Source organism: Balearica regulorum, chromosome 13, assembly GCF_011004875.1.
Source record: "Balearica regulorum gibbericeps isolate bBalReg1 chromosome 13, bBalReg1.pri, whole genome shotgun sequence".
Taxonomy (NCBI): Eukaryota; Metazoa; Chordata; class Aves; order Gruiformes; family Gruidae; genus Balearica; species Balearica regulorum.
Genome location: NC_046196.1, coordinates 317,512 through 336,739, shown reverse-complemented (window position 1 = coordinate 336,739; position 19,228 = coordinate 317,512). Strand labels below are relative to the sequence as shown.

Genomic DNA, 19,228 nt, shown 5'->3' with positions numbered 1-19,228 from the left:
GCACATAGCTGTGCTGCTCACACAGGTGGTGGGAGACACAGAGGTGATGCACTGCAGGCAGAAGTGGGCAGCTGCAGAGTGCCAGTACCAGGCACAGGACACACAGCTGGGGAGGGCAGCTGAGCAGAGCAGTACTGAGGAAGGTGGAGTGGGCGAGGAGGGGGCATCCAGGGACACAGTGCTGGGACATGTGAGAGCTGGGTCCTGCGGCCAGCACTTTGGGGTTCCGTGCTCTTGGTGGCTCCAGTGGGGAGCCCAGGCCCAGTCAGAGCTGGAGCCTGTGGCTTGCCCCAAAGGCAGAGCACAGCAGGAAGGAGGCATCTAGCACCCATAAGGGTCAGTGCACACACGGCTGGAGGATGAGGCAGGAAAGCACCCTAGGAGGCAGCAGGCAGTGCCTCCCCATCAGTTACTGCACATCTACACACTACAGCAGCACTCAGTCTATCCTGGGGCAACAATGGGGAAATAGCAAGTCCCCATGGGCACCACAGGCTCCCTGTGCTTTTGGGGCATCACTAGTTGCAGTTACAGGGCAGACAGTGTTTCCCTGTGCAGTTCTGGGAATGTGGAGAGGCTGAGCCCTGCTCCACTTCCCACAGAAGCCCTGGGACAGGGTGGGAGGAAGCAATGCCAGTCTGCCCCCACTGTCTCAAGCAGCCCAGGCCCTGGCACAGCAGCCACCAGCCGCAAGCATGCTGCAGCACACAGAGGAGCAGTCTTGCCAGTGCTTGGGGAAGGGCACGCAGCACAAGGCCAACTGCAAGGTGGAAGCTGAGCTGCAAGCACTGCAGAAGCAAGAAGCCAGCAGCAAAGCTGAGCAGGCACAGAGCAGGTAGGTAGGCCCCAAGGCTGGCTGTCCCTGACACAGCCAGAGCCCAAGCAGGGTTCTGCCTGCGTCCACTCCATCAAGGGAGGGCAGCCTGGGGCTGCCACAGCTCAGACTGTGTCCTTGTCTCAAGGGAGCTGGCAGTGTGGCTCCAGGCAGAGCTGAGCCAGTGGCAGTGGAAACAGCAGGTGACCCTTGAGCAGGCGCTGCAACACATGCATGCTGCAGCCCATGCGGAAGAGAAGCTGCAGAGGAGCCAGGAACAGCTCCAAGTCCTGAGGGAGCAGGTAGGTAGCAGGCAAGACCTGCTCTGAGATCCCTCTGTCAATATGGCCCCAGTCTCCTCTGCCCCATGGATAACCCAGGGCCTGCCCAGTGCCAAGAGCAGGCTACCATGCCATGGGAGCTGTGCTGTGAGCAGGACAGTAAGGAAAAGCTCTAGCAAGAGCTGCAGCAGGCAAAGGAGTGGATGAGCACCTGCAAGAGAGAGAATAAAGCCCTGCAGCAAAGCCTGTGCTGCAGGAGTGGGCAGTGAGCTTGGATCAGCGGCAAGAGAGAGGTCACAGACCTCACTCTGGCAGGAAGCAGCACTAGCATGGCAATGCAGCACCCACTAATGCATTGACTTCTCTGCAGCTGAAGGCACAGAAGGAGCAGAGCCAGGGCCTGTGGCACAGTCTGACTCAGCTGCAGGAGGAGCTGGGAGCCACCCAGGCCCGGGAGCAGCTAAGTCTGCAGCACCTTAGCAGAGCCAAGGAGACCATCCAAAACCTGCACCAAGAAGTGGCCTCCAACAGAAAGCACCTGACAGAGCTACTGCAACAGGTAAGGGCAGGGACAGGACAGTCCCAAGATGAAGCCAGCCACCACACAGCCCTCAGTGCCAGAACAACAAAGTGCTGCAGAGAGCCCTTTCCTGCTTCTGGGCAGCACTAGTCCCTGCAGGGAGCCCTAGTCTGCCCACGGCTTGGCCAACCACCCACCTTGCCCACAACTTTGCATCCAGGTGCAGGCCACGGCCACCCTGCAGGCAGAGCTGGCCCAAGCCCAGCGAGAGAAAGCCAAGCAGGAGGAGAAGATTGCAGCCTACGAGGAACAGAGGCAACAGCTCCACTGGGAGCTGAGAAAACTGCAGGGGTCCCAGGAGCAGAGCACGCAGGAGGTAAGTATGTCCCAAGCCTTCCCACAGGGCACTGGGAGCCTGTGCTCATCCTGTGTCTCTCTGTGCTACTGGCAGGTCCACTCCTTCCAGGAGAGGCTGCAGGAGCTGAGCAGCCGAGCCCAACACTGGCAGCAGCTACACCAAGAGAGTGAGCGAGCTCTGGCTATGCGAGAAGAGGAGCTGGTTGTTTGCAAGGTGGAGCTCGCTTTCCTCAAGGAAGAGCTCAGCAAGGCCACAGAGCAGGTGCAGGATAGAAACAGGCAGCACCACAGCCCAAGGGCAAGAGTACAGGCTGGGCCCCTAGCACCAGGGAACAACAGACAGATCCTGGCCCGCAGGCAGGGCAGAGGTAGGGAGGACAGGAGAGGGGACAGCATACTGCAGATCCCAGGCCACCAAGGGAGGAGGCTGTGGGTCTGGCAGCAGCAGGGCTGAACATCTTGTTCTCCTTAAACTAGCCCTCTGCTCTGTTGCTAGAAAGAAGCCCCCTTAGCATGGAACTACTGTGTCATGACAGACATTCACAGCCCGTAGTGCTGAGGTAACAGTTCTTCTCCAGAGCAGCTCTCCCAAGGCACCAGCATCTCCAGCCCCTCTGCTCAGCCCCAAAGGCTGTTGCCCCAGCACAGCCTGGTTTCTCCAACTGCCTTCAGTCCTGGGGTCAGAGAGGCTCGAAAAAGCAGTCACATGCTGGTTCACACATGGCATGGGGGGGATGTGTGTCATCCTTTCCAGGTAGAAACGCTGCGCTCCTGCCACGCTCTGGCATGCTCTGACAGCAGCAGGCCACGCAAGGAGACGGAGTTGGTGCTGGTCAACATCAGCCAGCGTGTGAAGGAGCAGATGTGAGTGAGAAGCCTTACCAGAGTAGAGAGGGGCAGGTGGCTGCCTTCTCCTCACACCAACACACTCAGCTCATGCCTTGTTTTCAGGCAGTCATATGAGAAACTAGGGCACAAGATCCAGCAGCAAATCAAGCAGACCGCAGAGCTGACAGGCGAAAAAGAGTAAGTGGTGAACATGGGGAGTAGGGTTGAGCTCTCTGCACACAGCAAGTACTGCTGCCAGCAGGGGTGTACGGGAGAGATGGACAACTGCTGGACTACCCAAGCTCTTGCAAGGCCAGCAGATCAGGATTGTCTCTGCACCACTGCATCACCTCCTCTCCCCTGCCTTTCCTCCAGGCATCTTCAAGACACACTGGGCAGAAGGCAGGAGGAAAACACATACCTCATGGTCAGAACACATGAGCAGCATCACAAGTGTGAGCAGCTGAAGGTGAGCAGAATTCCCGGCACAGCCTGGCCTGGAACAGGGCTGGGCCTACGGTCTTGTGTGTACAGGGGCTGGGTATGTGCCCAGGGCACAGGTTTTGGGAGAAGTGCCTTTGCAGTAGCATGGGCCAGGGCTGGGCCAAGGACAGCTTGTCTTTGCCCTCTACGTCAGTGTAACTCTGTGCCTTGTCCCAGGCTCTACAAGGCAACAACTTGACAGTACCAGCCCTGCACGATTCTGCAGGACTGCCTCCACCCAGCACTTGCTTCCAGGACAAGCAGCAGCGCAAAACAAAGCAAGGATTAGACTGACAACCTTTAAACAAATAAAATTCTTTCTGTTCTGTAGCAAAATTAGTGCCAAGCACCAAAGCCTTCCTGGGCCGCAGGCTGTAGAGAGCCTCACAGAGTACAGTGACCAGAGGAACAGGGCACTCTCCTAAGACTCAGCTGCTCCTGGAAGTCTTTAAGCCTCAAAGCAACAGGCATTGCCACCTTAGAGGCCAAAGCGGGCTGGGGTGCGTCGTGGTGTCAGGGGCTCCCCCTGTTCCTTCCGCCCAGGGGTGTAGATTTTAGTAGATCTGCCAGGAGAGGACAAGGGTGTTAGTGGAACATGCAACCCTTCCCTGCACCAGAACACCCATGGGGAATTTGGGACCCTCCATGCAGCTCACTACTCCTCTTCAGCAGGCAACCCATGGCCAGGCAGGGCCAGCACCTACCTTGCACTGCCCAGCGGGTTACGCCGCTCCTGCTCCTCCCGGCGGGCTCGCAGCTGCTCCTCAGCTAAAGCCATCTCTTCCTCCATGGCAGACACTTCTTCCTTGGCACGGCGGCGGTTCTCCTGGAACAGGGCAGCATCAGGTCAGGGACAGGCAGAGGGCTGACCAGCAGCAGACTCTGCAGGCCCACAGGCCTGTTCCCACCATGTCAAAACACACACACTGCAGGAAAACAGGCATGCAGTGGGCCTGCACAGTCTGCCAGCTTGTCCTGGACAGGAGACTCACCTGGCGTGACTTGCCAGCATGCTTGATACTGTAGAACATGGGGCCCAGCTCTGCCAGCCACTCTCCATCCACAGCAGTGACACACTGCATGTATTCCTGCAGGGACAGAAGGAAAGACCAGGGTAGCAGGATGGCTCTCTCAGGGCCTGGGCACCATTTCCAGAGCCATGGCAGCTCCCTCCCTCCCCCACTTGCTGATGGCACTTCTCAGGCTGGGCCTATACCCCTTCCAGACAATTCCTCCTGGCCTCAGAAGCTGCTACGGGTTGGACTTGGTGAGACTGCAAAAAGGTTCAAACATCCCACATAAGCCAGGAAAAAATATTGGGAAAGGGAGAAAAAGGCCTCTGCAGATGACAGACACACGCCTAGTTGGTATAGATGAGAAAGGCTGAGAACTGCCCTTCTGATAGATCCTAGAATCACGGCAAAGCCCTCCCACCTCCCTCAGCACACTCCTCGCACTTCTTGCTACCCCTTAGCGCAAGTTCACCTTGGTGGTCATGACCAACTCATGATACACAATGTAGTCTGGTGTGTAGCCCATGCCAAACAGAGAGCTCGTGGGGTGCAGGTGGCAGGGCATGCCTGTGCGGATGTTCACGTATTCCCCAATGCCCTGGAAAGAGAAGTGTGGTCAGCCCACCTGTCCCTAGACAGGGCCCCTCAGGCCCCCAGACTAGCAGACACCTCTCACCTTCAGCTTTGCAGCTTGATGGAAATACGCAGCACAGATGCACTTCCTGACAACATCCCAGTCAGTACCACAGGATGCTAGGCTCATCCGCTGCTGCACCATAATGTCCTTGAGCTGGGCACGCACCTCCCGCACCTGCAAAGGGGTGTGGCAGTCGGATCCCTCTCCTATACAAGGCTGCCTCCCCCAACCTCATTGCCACAGCCTCACCTTCCGCATGGCCTTGGCATGGATGAAGTGCTGGTTGCACCACAGTGTAGAATAGCTGTTGTTCTTCCACTGCAGGTAAACATTCAGGTAAGTCAAGTGATCGCTCTCTGGAACAGCGAATTTCTCCCGCACTTGGTCACTTTCCTCCTCTCGGCCCTTAAGGGTGAGCAAAGAACACAGGTTAGTCAAAGGATGGGGGAAGTCCCCAAACTGCTGAAAGTGCAGGCGGGTACCTTAGGCCGATAAAAGATTGCAGGCACAGACAACATGGAGACAATGAGCAAGATCTCAGAGCTGCAACCCATGTCGCAGGAGACAATGAGCATTTTGGAGAGTGCAGGATCCAGTGGGAACTCCACCATGAGACGTCCTGTTGAGGTCAGACCACCTGTAGAAACAGCATAGGGATCAGCAGCTGGGCAGGTCCCAGTCCCATGGACTGACAGCTTGCCCCAGCAGCCAATACCTGTGTTATCCAGGGCCCCCAGGATCCACAGCTGATACATGGAGTTCAGCATGTTGTCCTCGGGGGGCGGATCCATGAAGTGGAACTGCAGCAGGTCCTGCACACCCAGGGACTTGAGCAAAAGCACTACATTGGCAAGGTTGGTGCGCTGGATCTCGGGCACCGTGGTTGTCAGCAGCTCGTTCTTGTAGGCACTCTGGGTGTAGAGCCTGGGGAACAGATGCCAAGAGCATACTCCTCCCGTTCAGGCCACTGTGTTCCTTACTGACTCACCAGCTGTTGCCCAACCCAGCCAGGCATGGCACGGGGGAACTCCTCACTCAGCCAGCAGCACCCCAGGGAGGAACCTCTACCCTGGCCAAAGCATGGCTTCCCCAGCACATAAGGGTGCCTGGGCTGCAGTACAGTGTACACCCCTCTCAAGCACAGTCCTTCCCTGGGTGCAGACCAGTCTCAAAGCAAAGCCTTGAGAAAGCTGCCTTTGGCTTGGCTGTTATCCTGATAGCACCAAGGGTGGAACAGCCACAGGTGAAGATGGGCAAAGGAAAAAACCGGAGCATATCTTTCCCTCTGCAGAGGCACTGGGTCCAAAAGAGAAGGCCTCAAGGCCTGCCTACTGCTCTCGTCCCCCCAGGAGTTCAAGATAATGAATAGCTCCAGTGAGAAAAAAAAATATATATAACCTGATGCCAAGCTGCAGATACAACAGGAACACCAGTGACGTGCCTACCTGAAGCAGTGTCCTGGGCCTGTTCGGCCAGCTCGGCCTGCCCTCTGATTGGCATTGGCTTGACTGATGGGGTAGATCTGCAGTGCATCCATGCCTATACGGGGGTTGAAAACCTGCAGGGCACAAGACCAACAGACTGAAGTAAGAGGAACCCTGGGTCACTACCCCAGAACTCCCTCAACCCAACCCCAGAGATCAGACATAAACAGTACAGGAAATCCTGGCTTACTTTCAACTTGCAGTAGCCAGAGTCAATCACAAACATGATGCCATCCACTGTCAGTGAGGTCTCTGCAATGTTAGTGGCAACAATGCACTTCCTGACCCCATCCGGAGCCTGCAAACATACTGCACGTCAGTCAAATCCCTGCGCAAGGGCCTCTGCACCACGGAGGAAGAGTGCAGAGCAGCAATACAGAACCCAGAAGGGCAGAGGTGACTCTTGAGAAGCTGAGGGGGCACACGCTTTCTCTTGCCCTCCACATGCAATACAAAAGGCACGTCTGCACCTCTCACTCATGCTCAGTAGTCTTCCCTGCATTAACTTCCCCCATCCCCAGTCTTATCAGGGCACACATCAGCACCTTCTGGAAGATCTTGGCCTGCAAGTCTGATGGTAGCTGAGAATAGATAGGCAGTACAGCAAGAGCAGGTGCCTTCTCCAGCTCCTCAAGGTGCTCCACAATTTGCTCCGAGGTCACCTAGACACAAAGAGGAGTGTAAACATAAGATTAAAATAACAAGGGGGAAGGACAGTGCCTGCCCTTCCAGCTCACCTCTATGTCCTCCTGGCCAGGCATGAAGACAAGGATGTCTCCAGGAGCACCAGACAAATGGACCTGCAGGGCTTGTTTCACTGCAGCCTCCACATAATCCTCTTGTGGGGTCTGAAATCACAGCCCAGGTTACAGACACCAATCATCTCACCTGCTCTGTCCTGTGTGCAAGACTGCATCATAGCACAGCTACTCCTCCTCTATCCTTTCTGTCCACCACAGACTACAGTACACCCAAGTCACAACAGAATTTCCCTCTGCAATATTGACCATACCTTGCTAAAAAGAATATCAACAGGGAAAGTGCGCCCAGGAATGTGGAAAATAGGAACATTCCCAAAGAAGGAGGCAAACTTGTCTGCATCCATGGTGGCCGAGGTGACAACAAGCTTCAGATCTGAGCGTCGAGCCACCACCTAGAAAGCAGATGAAAGGATCAATAAGGAAGGGGTGTTTGTGTATGGCTGCAGGCTGCTTCCATTATTACTGAGACAACAGCACAGGACAGACCTTCTGCTGTACTCCAGAGGCACTGGCCACCAATGCCTGGTAACACAGATGCTATATGATCTGTGCAGTTAAAAAGACTCGCCAACCTTGGTCTTAAGGAAGCCTTAAGCCAGCAAAGATCTCTGTAGCTAGAGTTTCTGACAGCCAGCAAGCCTCTGGCATTACTTAGGCACTAGGGGAGACTTAACCCCCCAGAACCAGGGATCAGGATGTTGGAGTAGTAAGTGCAGACACAGAGGTGGCAGCTCTGCTTCCGTCTTCCAGTCCCTGCCAATACTCTGCTTTAAGACTAGCTCACATGCTCTATGCTGCTGTCCTCTAGTCCAGGCTCACACACACCTCTCGAAGCAGGCCAAAGAGCACATCAGTGTTGAGTGAGCGCTCATGTGCCTCATCCATGATGATCGCACTGTAGTTGTCCAGGTCAGCCTCTCGCAGTGACTCACGAAGAAGGATCCCATCTGTCATGTATTTGATCACTGTGTTCTCGGATGTGCAGTCCTCAAAGCGGATGGCATAGCCCACCTGGGAAGGTCAAGATACCAGCAAATCTTCCAGCAGCCCCATGCGCTCACTGTCATCAGGCTCCTGGCACCCACTGCCAGACTCACCTCCTCCCCAAGACGCACTCCCATCTCTTCACTGACCCGCTTGGCAACTGACATGGCCGCCACTCTGCGGGGCTGGGTGCAGCCAATCATGCCATAGTCTGTGTAGCCATCCTCATGGAGGTACTGTGTCAGCTGAGTCGTCTTTCCACTCCCTGTCTCCCCCACCACAATCACAATGCTGTTGTCTCTGAAGAAAGCGGAAAAAGTACTTTTTCATACACCACAAAGAAGGGCTATTGCATTCACAGCCCTGTCTGGCCACCCAAGTGCCATCCTACTCAGGTAGGAGAGTTGCCACCAACCACACAAAGCAATGGGCCATGATTCCTGAGGGTACAGCTTCCAAACAGGCCACATATCTAGAATTTCTCACTCAGGTTCCTGAGATGTAGGCCAATAGGGATGCTCTAGGGATGCTCTGTGACCAGCTCCCTAGCAGCCATACCTGAGGATGGAGAGCAGCTCCTGCTGCACAGCAAAGATGGGCAGATACTGTCTCTGCTCCAGGATCGATTTCTTCTTGGCGAACTCACTGCTGGCTTCACTTTTTTCTTTCATGTGTTCAGCAAATTTCTGCTCAGTCCTATGGAAACACCAGAAGTCCTGAAATTGCCTCTCCACACCCTTTGCTATGCCTACAGACCCCATCACCAGCTAAGCAGGAGTAATTCAAAGCAAGCTCCTACCTGTAATCCACTTTGCCATCTTCGGTCACCATCTCATCCTTCTCCTCCTCTTTCTTGATTCCCATAATGTCTCCCAGTTTTGTGCCTGCCAGCTCCCAGTGTTTATGCTGAGCCTGGAAGGACAGAGAGCAGCATAACTTTGCCACAGCAAGCACTGACAAATCATTCTTCTCCAATCCTACTCAGGACGTTCAGGACACCAGGAAAACATATTAGCCCCACAATTCCCCAATGCTACAATGCAGAACTCACATCCCATTGCTATATCAAGTCCCCCTCTTCCAAATGAACTGGAGCAGCGCTTTTAGACACTCTTCCTGCTAGCTTTTAGACACTGGTCTAGATACAGAGACTTCGGGTGCAGGATGACCAACTGCCTCCTAAGAAAATGGTTCCAGCTACTGACACTTCCATTAAATTTGAACTTAAACCTACACAAATCTGAACCAGATATAATCTTCCTGCTCTTGACAGGTGCTCAGAGACCTCTCTCACACCTTCCTGTTTGCTCTCACCTCTGATATCAGTTTAGCTTCCACCTCCATTCCCTCATAGCATACATAACTCAAATCCAGCTCAGTTTCAACGTTCAAGGAACACATCTGTGCTTTCCCCACAAGCTTTAGAGTAAGTCCCTAGAAAACACCACCAAAAACTAGTATGCTACCTTACTGCATAATCCTCCTCATAACTCTTTGCTGAAACATGACAAAAATATATCCTGCGACCATACTGTCGCTAAGCTACCTTGCATTCTTCTATCTGCTCTCTTCTCCCATGATCCAAATGTCCTTTGGATCAGACTCCTCTGCACAAGTGCAGAGTGATTCATGTCCCAGACAGTGCCTGAGGAAATCACATCACAGCTGCTTATGAGACAATGCAATGAGCTGGGCTGCCAGGATATCCCAGGTCATAAAAAAACATTAATTCCTTATCGTCATTGCTGCCAAACCCTGTATTCTGCAAAGTCCAAACAAAGGCTGTAAGGCACTACATAACATGTACAGTGGGGTAGTAAGCCAAAAGGTCACGGCATACCCTCTTACGCTCCTTTTGCTCCCTGTGCTTGCGCACCAATTGGCTGCCTTTCCGGGCTATGATGGCCAAATCTGAAGTGGCATCCTTGACAGGGATGACTGGCTCTGGCTAAAGGAAAGAGGCATTGCTTCAGTACAGGGAGCTCACACTTGCAGGGTTCCCTGCCATCAGCGCCTTCAGCCACAGTCTCTACCTGCTTGGTGAAGACAATCCGTCCGTCTAGGAAAGGGGGCACCAGGTTGTGCACCAACAGATGCACTTTGGCCGAGTTATCCTCCTCAAAATCTTCATCCACTTCAATCCGATGAACCACACCGCTGGTCAGCATACGATTTGTCTCCCAGCGCTCATTATCCTGCAGGAAACAACATATCAGAAAATACACAGAAGACACACAGAAAGCCTGAAAGATGACGTCAGAACACTGAGCTCAGGTCTGGGCCCCGCACTGCTAACAAGATGAAACTGATGGTTCCAGCCTAGGGAGCCTGAAAGTAAGCACTAGGGAAGAAACTGTTAACTGCAAGCAGCAGGGTGGGGAAGCACAGACTGGCCGTTTGAAGCACATGGTCAACAGGACTGTCCCCAAGGAAACGTGGGACAGATGTTGTCCCCAAGGTCCCTGCTATACTCAGAATACCAGGCCAGGAGGCCTGGACATAATCCTGCTCATGTGCTGAGGGCAGCAGTCCCTCGTGTCCACTGGGTCAACAGTGGACAACCCTAGCAATGTAACTCACACCCCAGAATAGCAGGAGCATGGCCCTCTGGATTCCTGCTATCCTGGACAGTGTGATCCACCGCAGTCACTCTGATTACAAATTCTGCCCCACGCCAGAGACACAGGGCTGCACTTTCCAGGGGAACTTAACAATAGTTTCCCTATGATCCCTCTGAACGAGGTCTGGGCCAGAACACAGACTATCCTTCTCCACCTGAGAGCAAGGGCTCAGCCTTCGCTGCCAGCAAGCAGGTCTCTCAAGGGGCAGCAAAACAGCAGTTGACCTCACATCTCGCTCCTACCTCATTGATCTGCCGCCGCTGTGCTGAGATGCGCTTCTGCCTCTGCTTATGCAAGTGCTGCTCCCGCTTCTTCACGTACTCCTCAGAGGAGTAGGCCAAGGGGTTGTGAAACTCGTCGTAGCCCTCATCCATCATGTACCAGTCCCGGTCAGCTTGCTGGGAGGGGAGAGGTGCGGCCCTGAGCTCCGCAGGCCGGGTCGGGCAGAGCCCGGCAGCACACGCCCGCAGAGACGCCGGCCGGGCCGGGCCCTCCCCGCCGCTCCCCGTCTGGCCGCCGGGGGGAGCCCACCCCCCGCCCCACAGCGGCCCGGCCAGCCCAGCCCGGCAGCCCCCAGCCTGCCGGGCACCCGCTCCTTGCCCGCCGTCGGGCTCTCACCCGCTGGTCGTCCTCCCACTGCTGCCGCTCCTCCTCCGTCTCAAAGGCAATGCCCTCCTCCCCGTCTGCACGCCGCCCTGCAGGGGGTGAGCTGGTCAGTCCGGGTACCGGCCCTGTAGCCGCTCTGGCAGGGGAAGGAGATTCTGCTGCTGCCCAGCCTAGGCAGCTCAGCCCAGGCTCCTCACCTCTTCCTCTGGACAGCCGCGGTGTGGCCCCCAGGTGCCTCCGGTCATCAGCCCACTCGTTGTATTTGTATGATGGGGTGGGCAAAGGTGTCTTATCTGAGTGCCTGCTCCTCACAGACCTGAAAAAACAGCATGAGGGAGGAAGTGGTGCCCACAGCCAGGCACTACTCTTACACACACACTCCCCTTTCTGCAGCTCAACAGCTCATAGCAGCAGCCCTGGGCACTGATACCTGTCTCGGTCTCTCCGGTCTGTGTCCCGCAGGGTTGATGCCCGGTGACTGCGCTCTGAGTCTCGATAGGAAGGCATGGGTGAGGGAGATTCCCATTGTGAGCGGCGGGCACTGCTGTAGCCACTATCATCTTCCTCCCAGCTGGAGCGAGATGGCGTGGCTGCATCTAGCAGAGGAGATGGGGTTTGACACCTGATGTTCAAACAGTGACCCCAGGCACCCAGAGCCACCTTACACCTTCTAGCAAGGAGCACAGAGAGAGGGTAACCATTTGTGGTCCCTCTAAGAGAAGGGGCTGGCTCGGCGATTCCAAGGAAAATTGCCACATTTCTATCACATAGACCCAGAATAGACCCCACGGCTCAGAGATCAGCCAGATTTTCACAAACACATCTGGCAGATTACTCCCAGACCCAGGTCAACCTAGTTTTATGCTTGCCCTAAACAAAAGTGTTAGAAAATATAGGCTTTTCTACCCATGCTTGTCCTGACAAAAATAGCAGGAAACAAACAAATGAAAAAGAACAAGCCCCTTCCTGTTAGGTTCTCACATGAGAACTCTACTGGGTTCCAGTCCTACCTTTGGGCCGATGTCTGGGACTCTCTGGTTCACTCCTCCTGCTGCTCCGCTCCGATGAGCCATCTCTCTCTGATCTACTGCTGTGACGACTTCTGTCCCGCTCCTCTGCGAAAAGAGAGTAAGATCAGGTGCCTGGTGCACAAACAGGCTTCCCAAGTGCGCTGCAGAAAACACCACGAACATTAGCTAAGGACTACAAACAGGCTGAGGGACAAGCCCAAACCCTAAACAGGAAGAGTCACACAAGGTCTCTAAGCAGTTACCGCGGTCCCGTTTACGATCATGGTCCCGGTCCCTAATGCGTTCCTTCTTTCGTTCCTTCTCCTCCTTGGAGGAGGCAAAGACACCATGTTCCCGACGTTCCCTTTCCCGCTGCCGGCTGCGTTCCCAAAACTCCTCACTGACACCCCCTGTGTAGGAAGGTGTTTCCACGTGGACAGAACGGTAATGCCTGGGAACACAGAACAGAGAGAAGAAAAGTTAAAAGGTGCTGAGGAATAGCTGGCCTTTGACTTGTCCCATACAACTCTAGTTCTAACCTCTGCTTATGGTTGAAAGTGCTCTCTCCATCCTTTGCTAACAGCCCACCAAGTCTGCTGATGCTCTCAGACATGTGCACTTTTGAGCAGGCCACTGCCTCCAGGCATCTGCAAGCAGTCTCACAACTAGGATGACTGGTGCTTGCAGGCCTAATAGCATCTAGAGGCAGTCCAGACCATAATGCCTCAGGGATGGCACCAGTGAAAAAGCTTTTCCCAGACCTCCTCAGATCTACAGAGGTGCCCCACCGTCTTCACCCTGATCTCCAGAGCTCTGGGCCACGCAGGAGGTCGTGGCCCCACCCATTACAGGGCACAACCCCCACGGGCACTGGCAGTGCTCATGCTCCACGCTCACGCTCGTTTCCCCCCCGGCAGGGATCCAACGTTGTAAAGCACCCCATGCCACCACTAGCACCAGGACCCCCCCCCCCATACAGACCCCACCTGTCCTTGCGGGCACTGTGGCTTCTCCGATTGGTCTCCTCATCCTCCTCGTCCTCCTCGGAGCTGCCCGCCTCGTCACGGCCCTCTTCCCAGTCTTTGTAGGAGGAGACCCGGGACCGCTTCCCACCGGCCGACTCCTCCTCGCGCTCCCGTCGCTTCTGGGCCGCCAACACGTCCAAGCCCAGCAAGGAGGCCCGTGGTGCCGGTGCCTTGAAGACGTGCTGCTCGGCGGCGGCGCTCCGCTTCCGCAGGACCAGCCCGCCGGCCTCAGCGTCCGGGCTCGTCCCCGCCAGCCGGTGCAGCGACTCCTCGCTCGCCTCGGCCATCGCCGCCGACCGCTACCACGCCACGCAGGGCCGAGCGGCCGGGCCGCGGCGGGCACCCATAGGGCCTACAGGACACAGGTCAGCGGGAGGGTCGGCGCCGGAGCGCTGCCGGAGCACTTGCCGCTGCCCGGCCCCGCCGCCTCCCGCCCCGCTCCCACAACCCCCCACACCTGCTTGCAGTTGCCTCAGCGACCGTAAACCAGCTCCCTGAGCGCCGCCATGGCCGCCCCACAGTCCTCCGCGAGAAGAGACACTCTAGCCCACTTGCACCAGAGACATAGCGGCCAGAGCCTATAGGAGCGGCAACCACCACAGAGTCCAACCACCGCTAGACAAGACGTCTAGCAGCCCCCTCGGCGGACTTCCGGCGTGAGGACACCGTGTGGGATCACGTGGCCACGGGAGGCCTTCCAGCCGTGGAGGGCGTGCCGGAAGAGAGCGGCGGGGGGCGGGACACCCACAGACGGGCGGGGGGAGAACCCCACGGACAGCCCGGCACACGGGGGAGACCCCCCACAGCCCCAGGCAGCCCCTGCGGACAGGGGCCTGGCAGCCACCCCCCGGGGAAGCCCTGCACAGACCCCACTGACACCCCCCGAGGGGCAGGCGCGTGCACACGCTCACCTCCCCGCACGGACACGTACGTGTGCACACGCTCACCTCCCCACACGGACACACAGGTGTGCACGCTCTCACCTCCCCGCACGGACACACAGGTGTGCACACGCTCACCTCCCCACACGGACACATACGTGTGCACGCTCTCACCTCCCCGCACGGACACACAGGTGTGCACACGCTCACCTCCCCGCACGGACACATACGTGTGCACACGCTCACCTCCCCGCACGGACACATACGTGTGCACACGCTCACCTCCCCGCACGGACACATACGTGTGCACACGCTCACCTCCCCGCACGGACACATACGTGTGCACGCTCTCACCTCCCCGCACGGACACACAGGTGTGCACACGCTCACCTCCCCACACGGACACATACGTGTGCACACGCTCACCTCCCCACACGGACACATACGTGTGCACACACTCACCTCCCCGCACGGACACATACGTGTGCACACGCTCACCTCCCCGCACGGACACATACGTGTGCACGCTCTCACCTCCCCGCACGGACACATACGTGTGCACACGCTCACCTCCCCACACGGACACATACGTGTGCACACACTCACCTCCCCACACGGACACATACGTGTGCACACGCTCACCTCCCCGCACGGACACATACGTGTGCACGCTCTCACCTCCCCACACGGACACACAGGTGTGCACACACTCACCTCCCCGCACGGACACACAGGTGTGCACACACTCACCTCCCCGCATGGACACGTACGCGTGCACACGCTCACCTCCCCGCACAGACACACAGGTGTGCACACACTCACCTCCCCGCACGGACACATACGTGTGCACATGCTCACCTCCCCGCACAGACACACAGGTGTGCACACACTCACCTCCCCGCACGGACACATACGTGTGCACACGCTCACCTCCCCGCACAGACACACAGGTGTGCACACACTCACCTCCCCGCATGGACACATACGCGTGCACACGCTCACCTCCCCGCACAGACACACAGGTGTGCACACACTCACCTCCCCGCATGGACACACAGGTGTGCACACACTCACCTCCCCGCATGGACACGTACGCGTGCACACGCTCACCTCCCCGCACAGACACACAGGTGTGCACACACTCACCTCCCCGCACGGACACATACGTGTGCACACGCTCACCTCCCCGCACAGACACACAGGTGTGCACACACTCACCTCCCCGCATGGACACGTACGCATGCACACGCTCACCTCCCCACACGGACACACAGGTGTGCACACGCTCACCTCCCCACACGGACACACAGGTGTGCACACGCTCACCTCCCCACACGGACACATACATGTGCACACGCTCACCTCCCCGCACAGACACACAGGTGTGCACGCTCTCACCTCCCTGCATGGACACATACGCGTGCACGCTCTCACCTCACCACATGGACACGCATGTGTGCACACGCTCACCTCCCTGCACAGACACGTACGTGTGCACACGCTCACCTCCCTGCATGGACACGCATGTGTGCACACTCTCACCTCCCCACACGGACACATACGTGTGCACACGCTCACCTCCCCGCACGGACACACATGTGTGCACACCCCTGCAGTGCTGCGCACAGACAGACAGAGCCTGCGGTCAGGCATAGGGCAGTTTTATTCCCCCACAGCCCCACCTCAGCCAGCCGCCACCGTCTCCTTGACCCAGGCCAGGACACGCTGCACGTCCACGTATACGCCGTACTTGGCGGCCGTGCAGGTCTTGTCGTAGCTGAGGATGCCGGCCGCGTACCAGGTGTCATCATCGGGGTCCTGCACGGCAAAGGCGCCACCGGCATCCCCGTAGCACGTGTCCTCCCGCAGCTCGCTCATGCCCACACAGAAGGTGTCATTGCTGAGGATGGGCTGGACCCAGTAGGACTCATTCCGCGCCTCGTAATACTGCCTGCAGCTCTCACCCTCTGCCACCGGCAGCATTACATACTTCAGCATGTTGGGAAAGGCAAAGGTGGCACCACGGCCCCAGCCTGAGACGTAACCCACCCGCCCTGGGTGCACATAGTCTTTCTGGGGCAGGCAGATAGGCATCACCTCCTCTCCAAGGAGCACCTTCTGCTTCAGCTTCAGCAGGGCCAGATCCACAGCCTCTGGGTAGCTGGGGTGCAGCACCACACGCTCAATGCCCAAGGCAGGCTGCTTCTGGCTGCCCAGGAAGAGCTGCAGCGTAGGGGCGATCTCCTCTGGCTTGGTGTTCTCAGTGTGGTTCAGGTAGACATTCCTGCCCGTGGTCAGCAGCCACTGGTCACCAATGAGTGTGGCCCCCACAGTGAGATTGTGGCGGGTCACCAGCCGGCCCTGCCAAGGGAAGCTGCCCTTCCTAGCCAGCAGGCCCCCGATGATGCGCTGCATCTGCCTGGGGGGGTTCTTCGGCTTACCGCACACTGCACAGGGCAGAGCAGAGCCCTGATGAGCCCTCTGAGGCCGGCAGGAACCAGATGCCTCCTGGCCCACCGCAGCCCCAGGGAGCAGCACTGAAGATGGGGGTTGCGAGCAGCCCCTGCAGCCCTTCAGCTGTCCAGACAGACTGCTCACAGCCCGCCACCTACCCTGCGCCTTGCAGCCCCAGCCCCTGATGCTGTGCTCTCACCTGGCTCGCAGACAGGCACCTCCTTGCCAGCTTCAGGGCTTACCCACGCATGATCCTCGTCACACTTGTACGTGCCTTTGGGAGGAAACCAGAGTCAGCACCCCTGCCTTGCAAGGGAGGGGAAAGGCCCCACAGCCAGGGAGGCACAGAGGTACTTGTACCTCCCCAGGGCTTGGGTGATCAGGGGCAGCTACTCATACCCCTGAGGAAGGTGGGGGGCTGCATCATCCAGCATTGGGACAGCCCCATGCATCCCCTGGAGCCAGGGACAAGCCCCATCCCCGGGTGCTGTGCCCATGCCACACGCCTCACCATCACCAGAGCCGCGCAGCTGGTAGTATGGGTTGCAGTGATACTTGATCAGGTGCTCCACATAGCCATGTTCAATCTCCGCAGGCTTTGCACAGCTCCATTCTGCAGGTAGAGGATGCTCAGCTGGCCCAGAAGACCCAGCCCAGGACATCACCCCCACCTCCGGCAGATCCCTCCCCAGTCGTGTCTTCCCAGCCCCACACCTGCTCCCTGCCAAGGTGCCCCTGGCTTCGTCCGAGCCCCAGTGCTCCCACCCGTGCCCTGGAAGGTACCGGTGGCAATTGCAGTCTCCAGCACGGTCCAGGCCAGGCCAGCAATCAGGATCACTGCAGGTCTGCAGGGGAGACAGGGCACCATCAGCAGAGGGCTCCTACCCCCCTCCTCCCAGTCAGTGGGCTCCACCAGGACCAATGCCCTGGCCAGGCTCGCACCCTGTCCCTGTGGCTCCTTTCCAGGGAGGGCAGAGGGCTGACCCTTGCCCATCAGACACAGCCTGGAGAAATCACCTGGGCCAGACCTGGACCCTGCTGCTGTGGAGGAACAAGGCTGCAGAGTTGGGACCCAGAGCGCTTCCAGGCCCAACACACGTCCTGCCGCAGCCCACAGCAGGGCCAGGTCCTCAGCCTGGCAAGCAGGACAGACACAGCACCAAGTACATGCAGGGACAAATCAACATCACTCACCCCATGCTCATAGTTCCCTCTCCTCAAAGCAGCCTCCTTCTGCAGGTCGATGCTGTTCAGGGCTCTCTCCTCATCCCTTTTATTGCCACTTCTCTTGCCCTGGTGCTCCAGACCTCCTGACCCTGCTGTATGCAGCCAGCACCTTTCCCAGCAGGAGGAGCACAAAAAGCCCCACCAGGCTCACAGCCAGCCTGGCAGAGGCTCCCGAGAAGCCTGCCAAGCCCCCATGGGAAGCCAGCATGCCAAGAGTTTCTGGGATTTTGCAGTTACAAATATGCAGGGAGGGATCTGGCTGCAGATGCTGGTGCCCTGGCGTTATGACACCAGCTGAGGTTCACAGAAAGCAAGAGCCTGCCCCTGCCCCCTGCAAAACTGCCCTGTGCCACCACCTAGAACAGTCCTTGTGGAGGCACCCGGCAGCCCCACAGGGTGCAGGCAGCTGCACCAGTGCTGGCAGGTGAAGCCGGGGCACAGGAGCCCAGTGCCATCCCATCCTGTGCCTGGCTGCCCCTACAGCCAGGGCGCACTGTGCTAGCCACTCCGCACAGCTGAGGTGCAGCGGGGCTCAGCGCCGGCCTGGCTGGCCGAGGCGTGCAGCACATCCCACGCCAGCTCGCTGCAGGTTCCAAGGGACTGCGGCCAAGCCAACCTCCTCCCACCAGTGCCCATCCCTTCCCGCTCAGCAGGCTCCAGCCCCACATGCCAGCAGTCCCTGACCCCTCGGGTGCAGGTTGTTTACTAGCAGAGGCAGGGGCCCAGCCCAGCCTTACGGGAACTCAGCAGCAATCGCTGGCCAGCAGCAAGGGCACGGGGCAGAGCACAGCACACAAAGATGGCCAGAGCACATCAGCCTGCTCCGACGAGCAGAGTCTGCTTCCAGCAGGAGCACAACTAAGGGGCAGAACAGAGGAGAGGGGACATGCACCCGCCCTCTTACCTACCCCAGGGTGCCAGTGTTGCAGTAAGGCCAGCCCAAAAACTATCTGGAGCGTGTGGGGCCAGCCCCAGCCCTAGCCCTGAACCATCGAAGCCTGGCCTGCCGGGGGTCTCACCAGGGCCCCTCCTGCCCTTTGGACGCTCCAGTCCTTCAGGCTCAGGAGGAACATCTGTGTCTGGTCACAGACACTCCAGAAGAAGGCTTTCTAATCCTGTGCAAGCTTCTTCCCATCTCTTAGTCTGTCCCCCTAAGCAATGAAGGGCTTGACATCTCTGGCCCAGGACCAAACTCATGCAACCACACTTGAAACACAGAAGACTAGAACCCAGCACAGGACC

At 57.6% G+C, this 19,228-nt stretch overlaps 2 protein-coding genes across 3 annotated transcripts; both read right to left on the bottom strand.

The window, feature by feature from the left end:
* Window positions 1-3,582: 3,582 nt before the first annotated feature.
* On the bottom strand, window positions 3,583-14,088 carry DHX38 (DEAH-box helicase 38). 2 transcript variants are annotated; one of them, XM_075765364.1, is made up of 27 exons: window positions 13,882-14,088; window positions 13,386-13,776; window positions 12,663-12,850; window positions 12,400-12,504; window positions 11,820-11,985; window positions 11,587-11,705; window positions 11,402-11,478; window positions 11,026-11,181; window positions 10,196-10,357; window positions 10,003-10,110; window positions 8,962-9,074; window positions 8,721-8,858; window positions 8,276-8,462; window positions 8,004-8,189; window positions 7,430-7,570; window positions 7,155-7,265; window positions 6,963-7,079; window positions 6,608-6,715; window positions 6,379-6,491; window positions 5,649-5,857; window positions 5,416-5,570; window positions 5,183-5,338; window positions 4,973-5,107; window positions 4,769-4,894; window positions 4,276-4,371; window positions 3,988-4,109; window positions 3,583-3,846 (listed from the first exon to the last, which is right to left on the bottom strand). In XM_075765364.1, exons 2-27 carry the CDS (start codon window positions 13,709-13,711, stop codon window positions 3,762-3,764), a joined length of 3,705 nt encoding a protein of 1,234 aa, XP_075621479.1. In that variant the 5' UTR covers window positions 13,712-13,776; window positions 13,882-14,088; the 3' UTR covers window positions 3,583-3,761. The 2 variants fall into 2 exon arrangements, with proteins under 2 accessions (XP_075621479.1, XP_075621480.1); XM_075765365.1 differs by lacking the exon at window positions 13,882-14,088 and having other exon boundaries at window positions 13,386-13,852.
* A 1,862-nt stretch (window positions 14,089-15,950) lies between these two features.
* LOC104641423 (haptoglobin-like) lies at window positions 15,951-18,083 on the bottom strand. The gene is made up of 5 exons (XM_010310075.2): window positions 17,954-18,083; window positions 17,543-17,604; window positions 17,271-17,372; window positions 16,959-17,033; window positions 15,951-16,752 (listed from the first exon to the last, which is right to left on the bottom strand). The coding sequence occupies exons 1-5, from the start codon at window positions 17,962-17,964 to the stop codon at window positions 15,989-15,991; spliced, it is 1,014 nt and encodes a 337-aa protein (XP_010308377.2). The 5' UTR covers window positions 17,965-18,083; the 3' UTR covers window positions 15,951-15,988.
* Window positions 18,084-19,228: the final 1,145 nt, after the last annotated feature.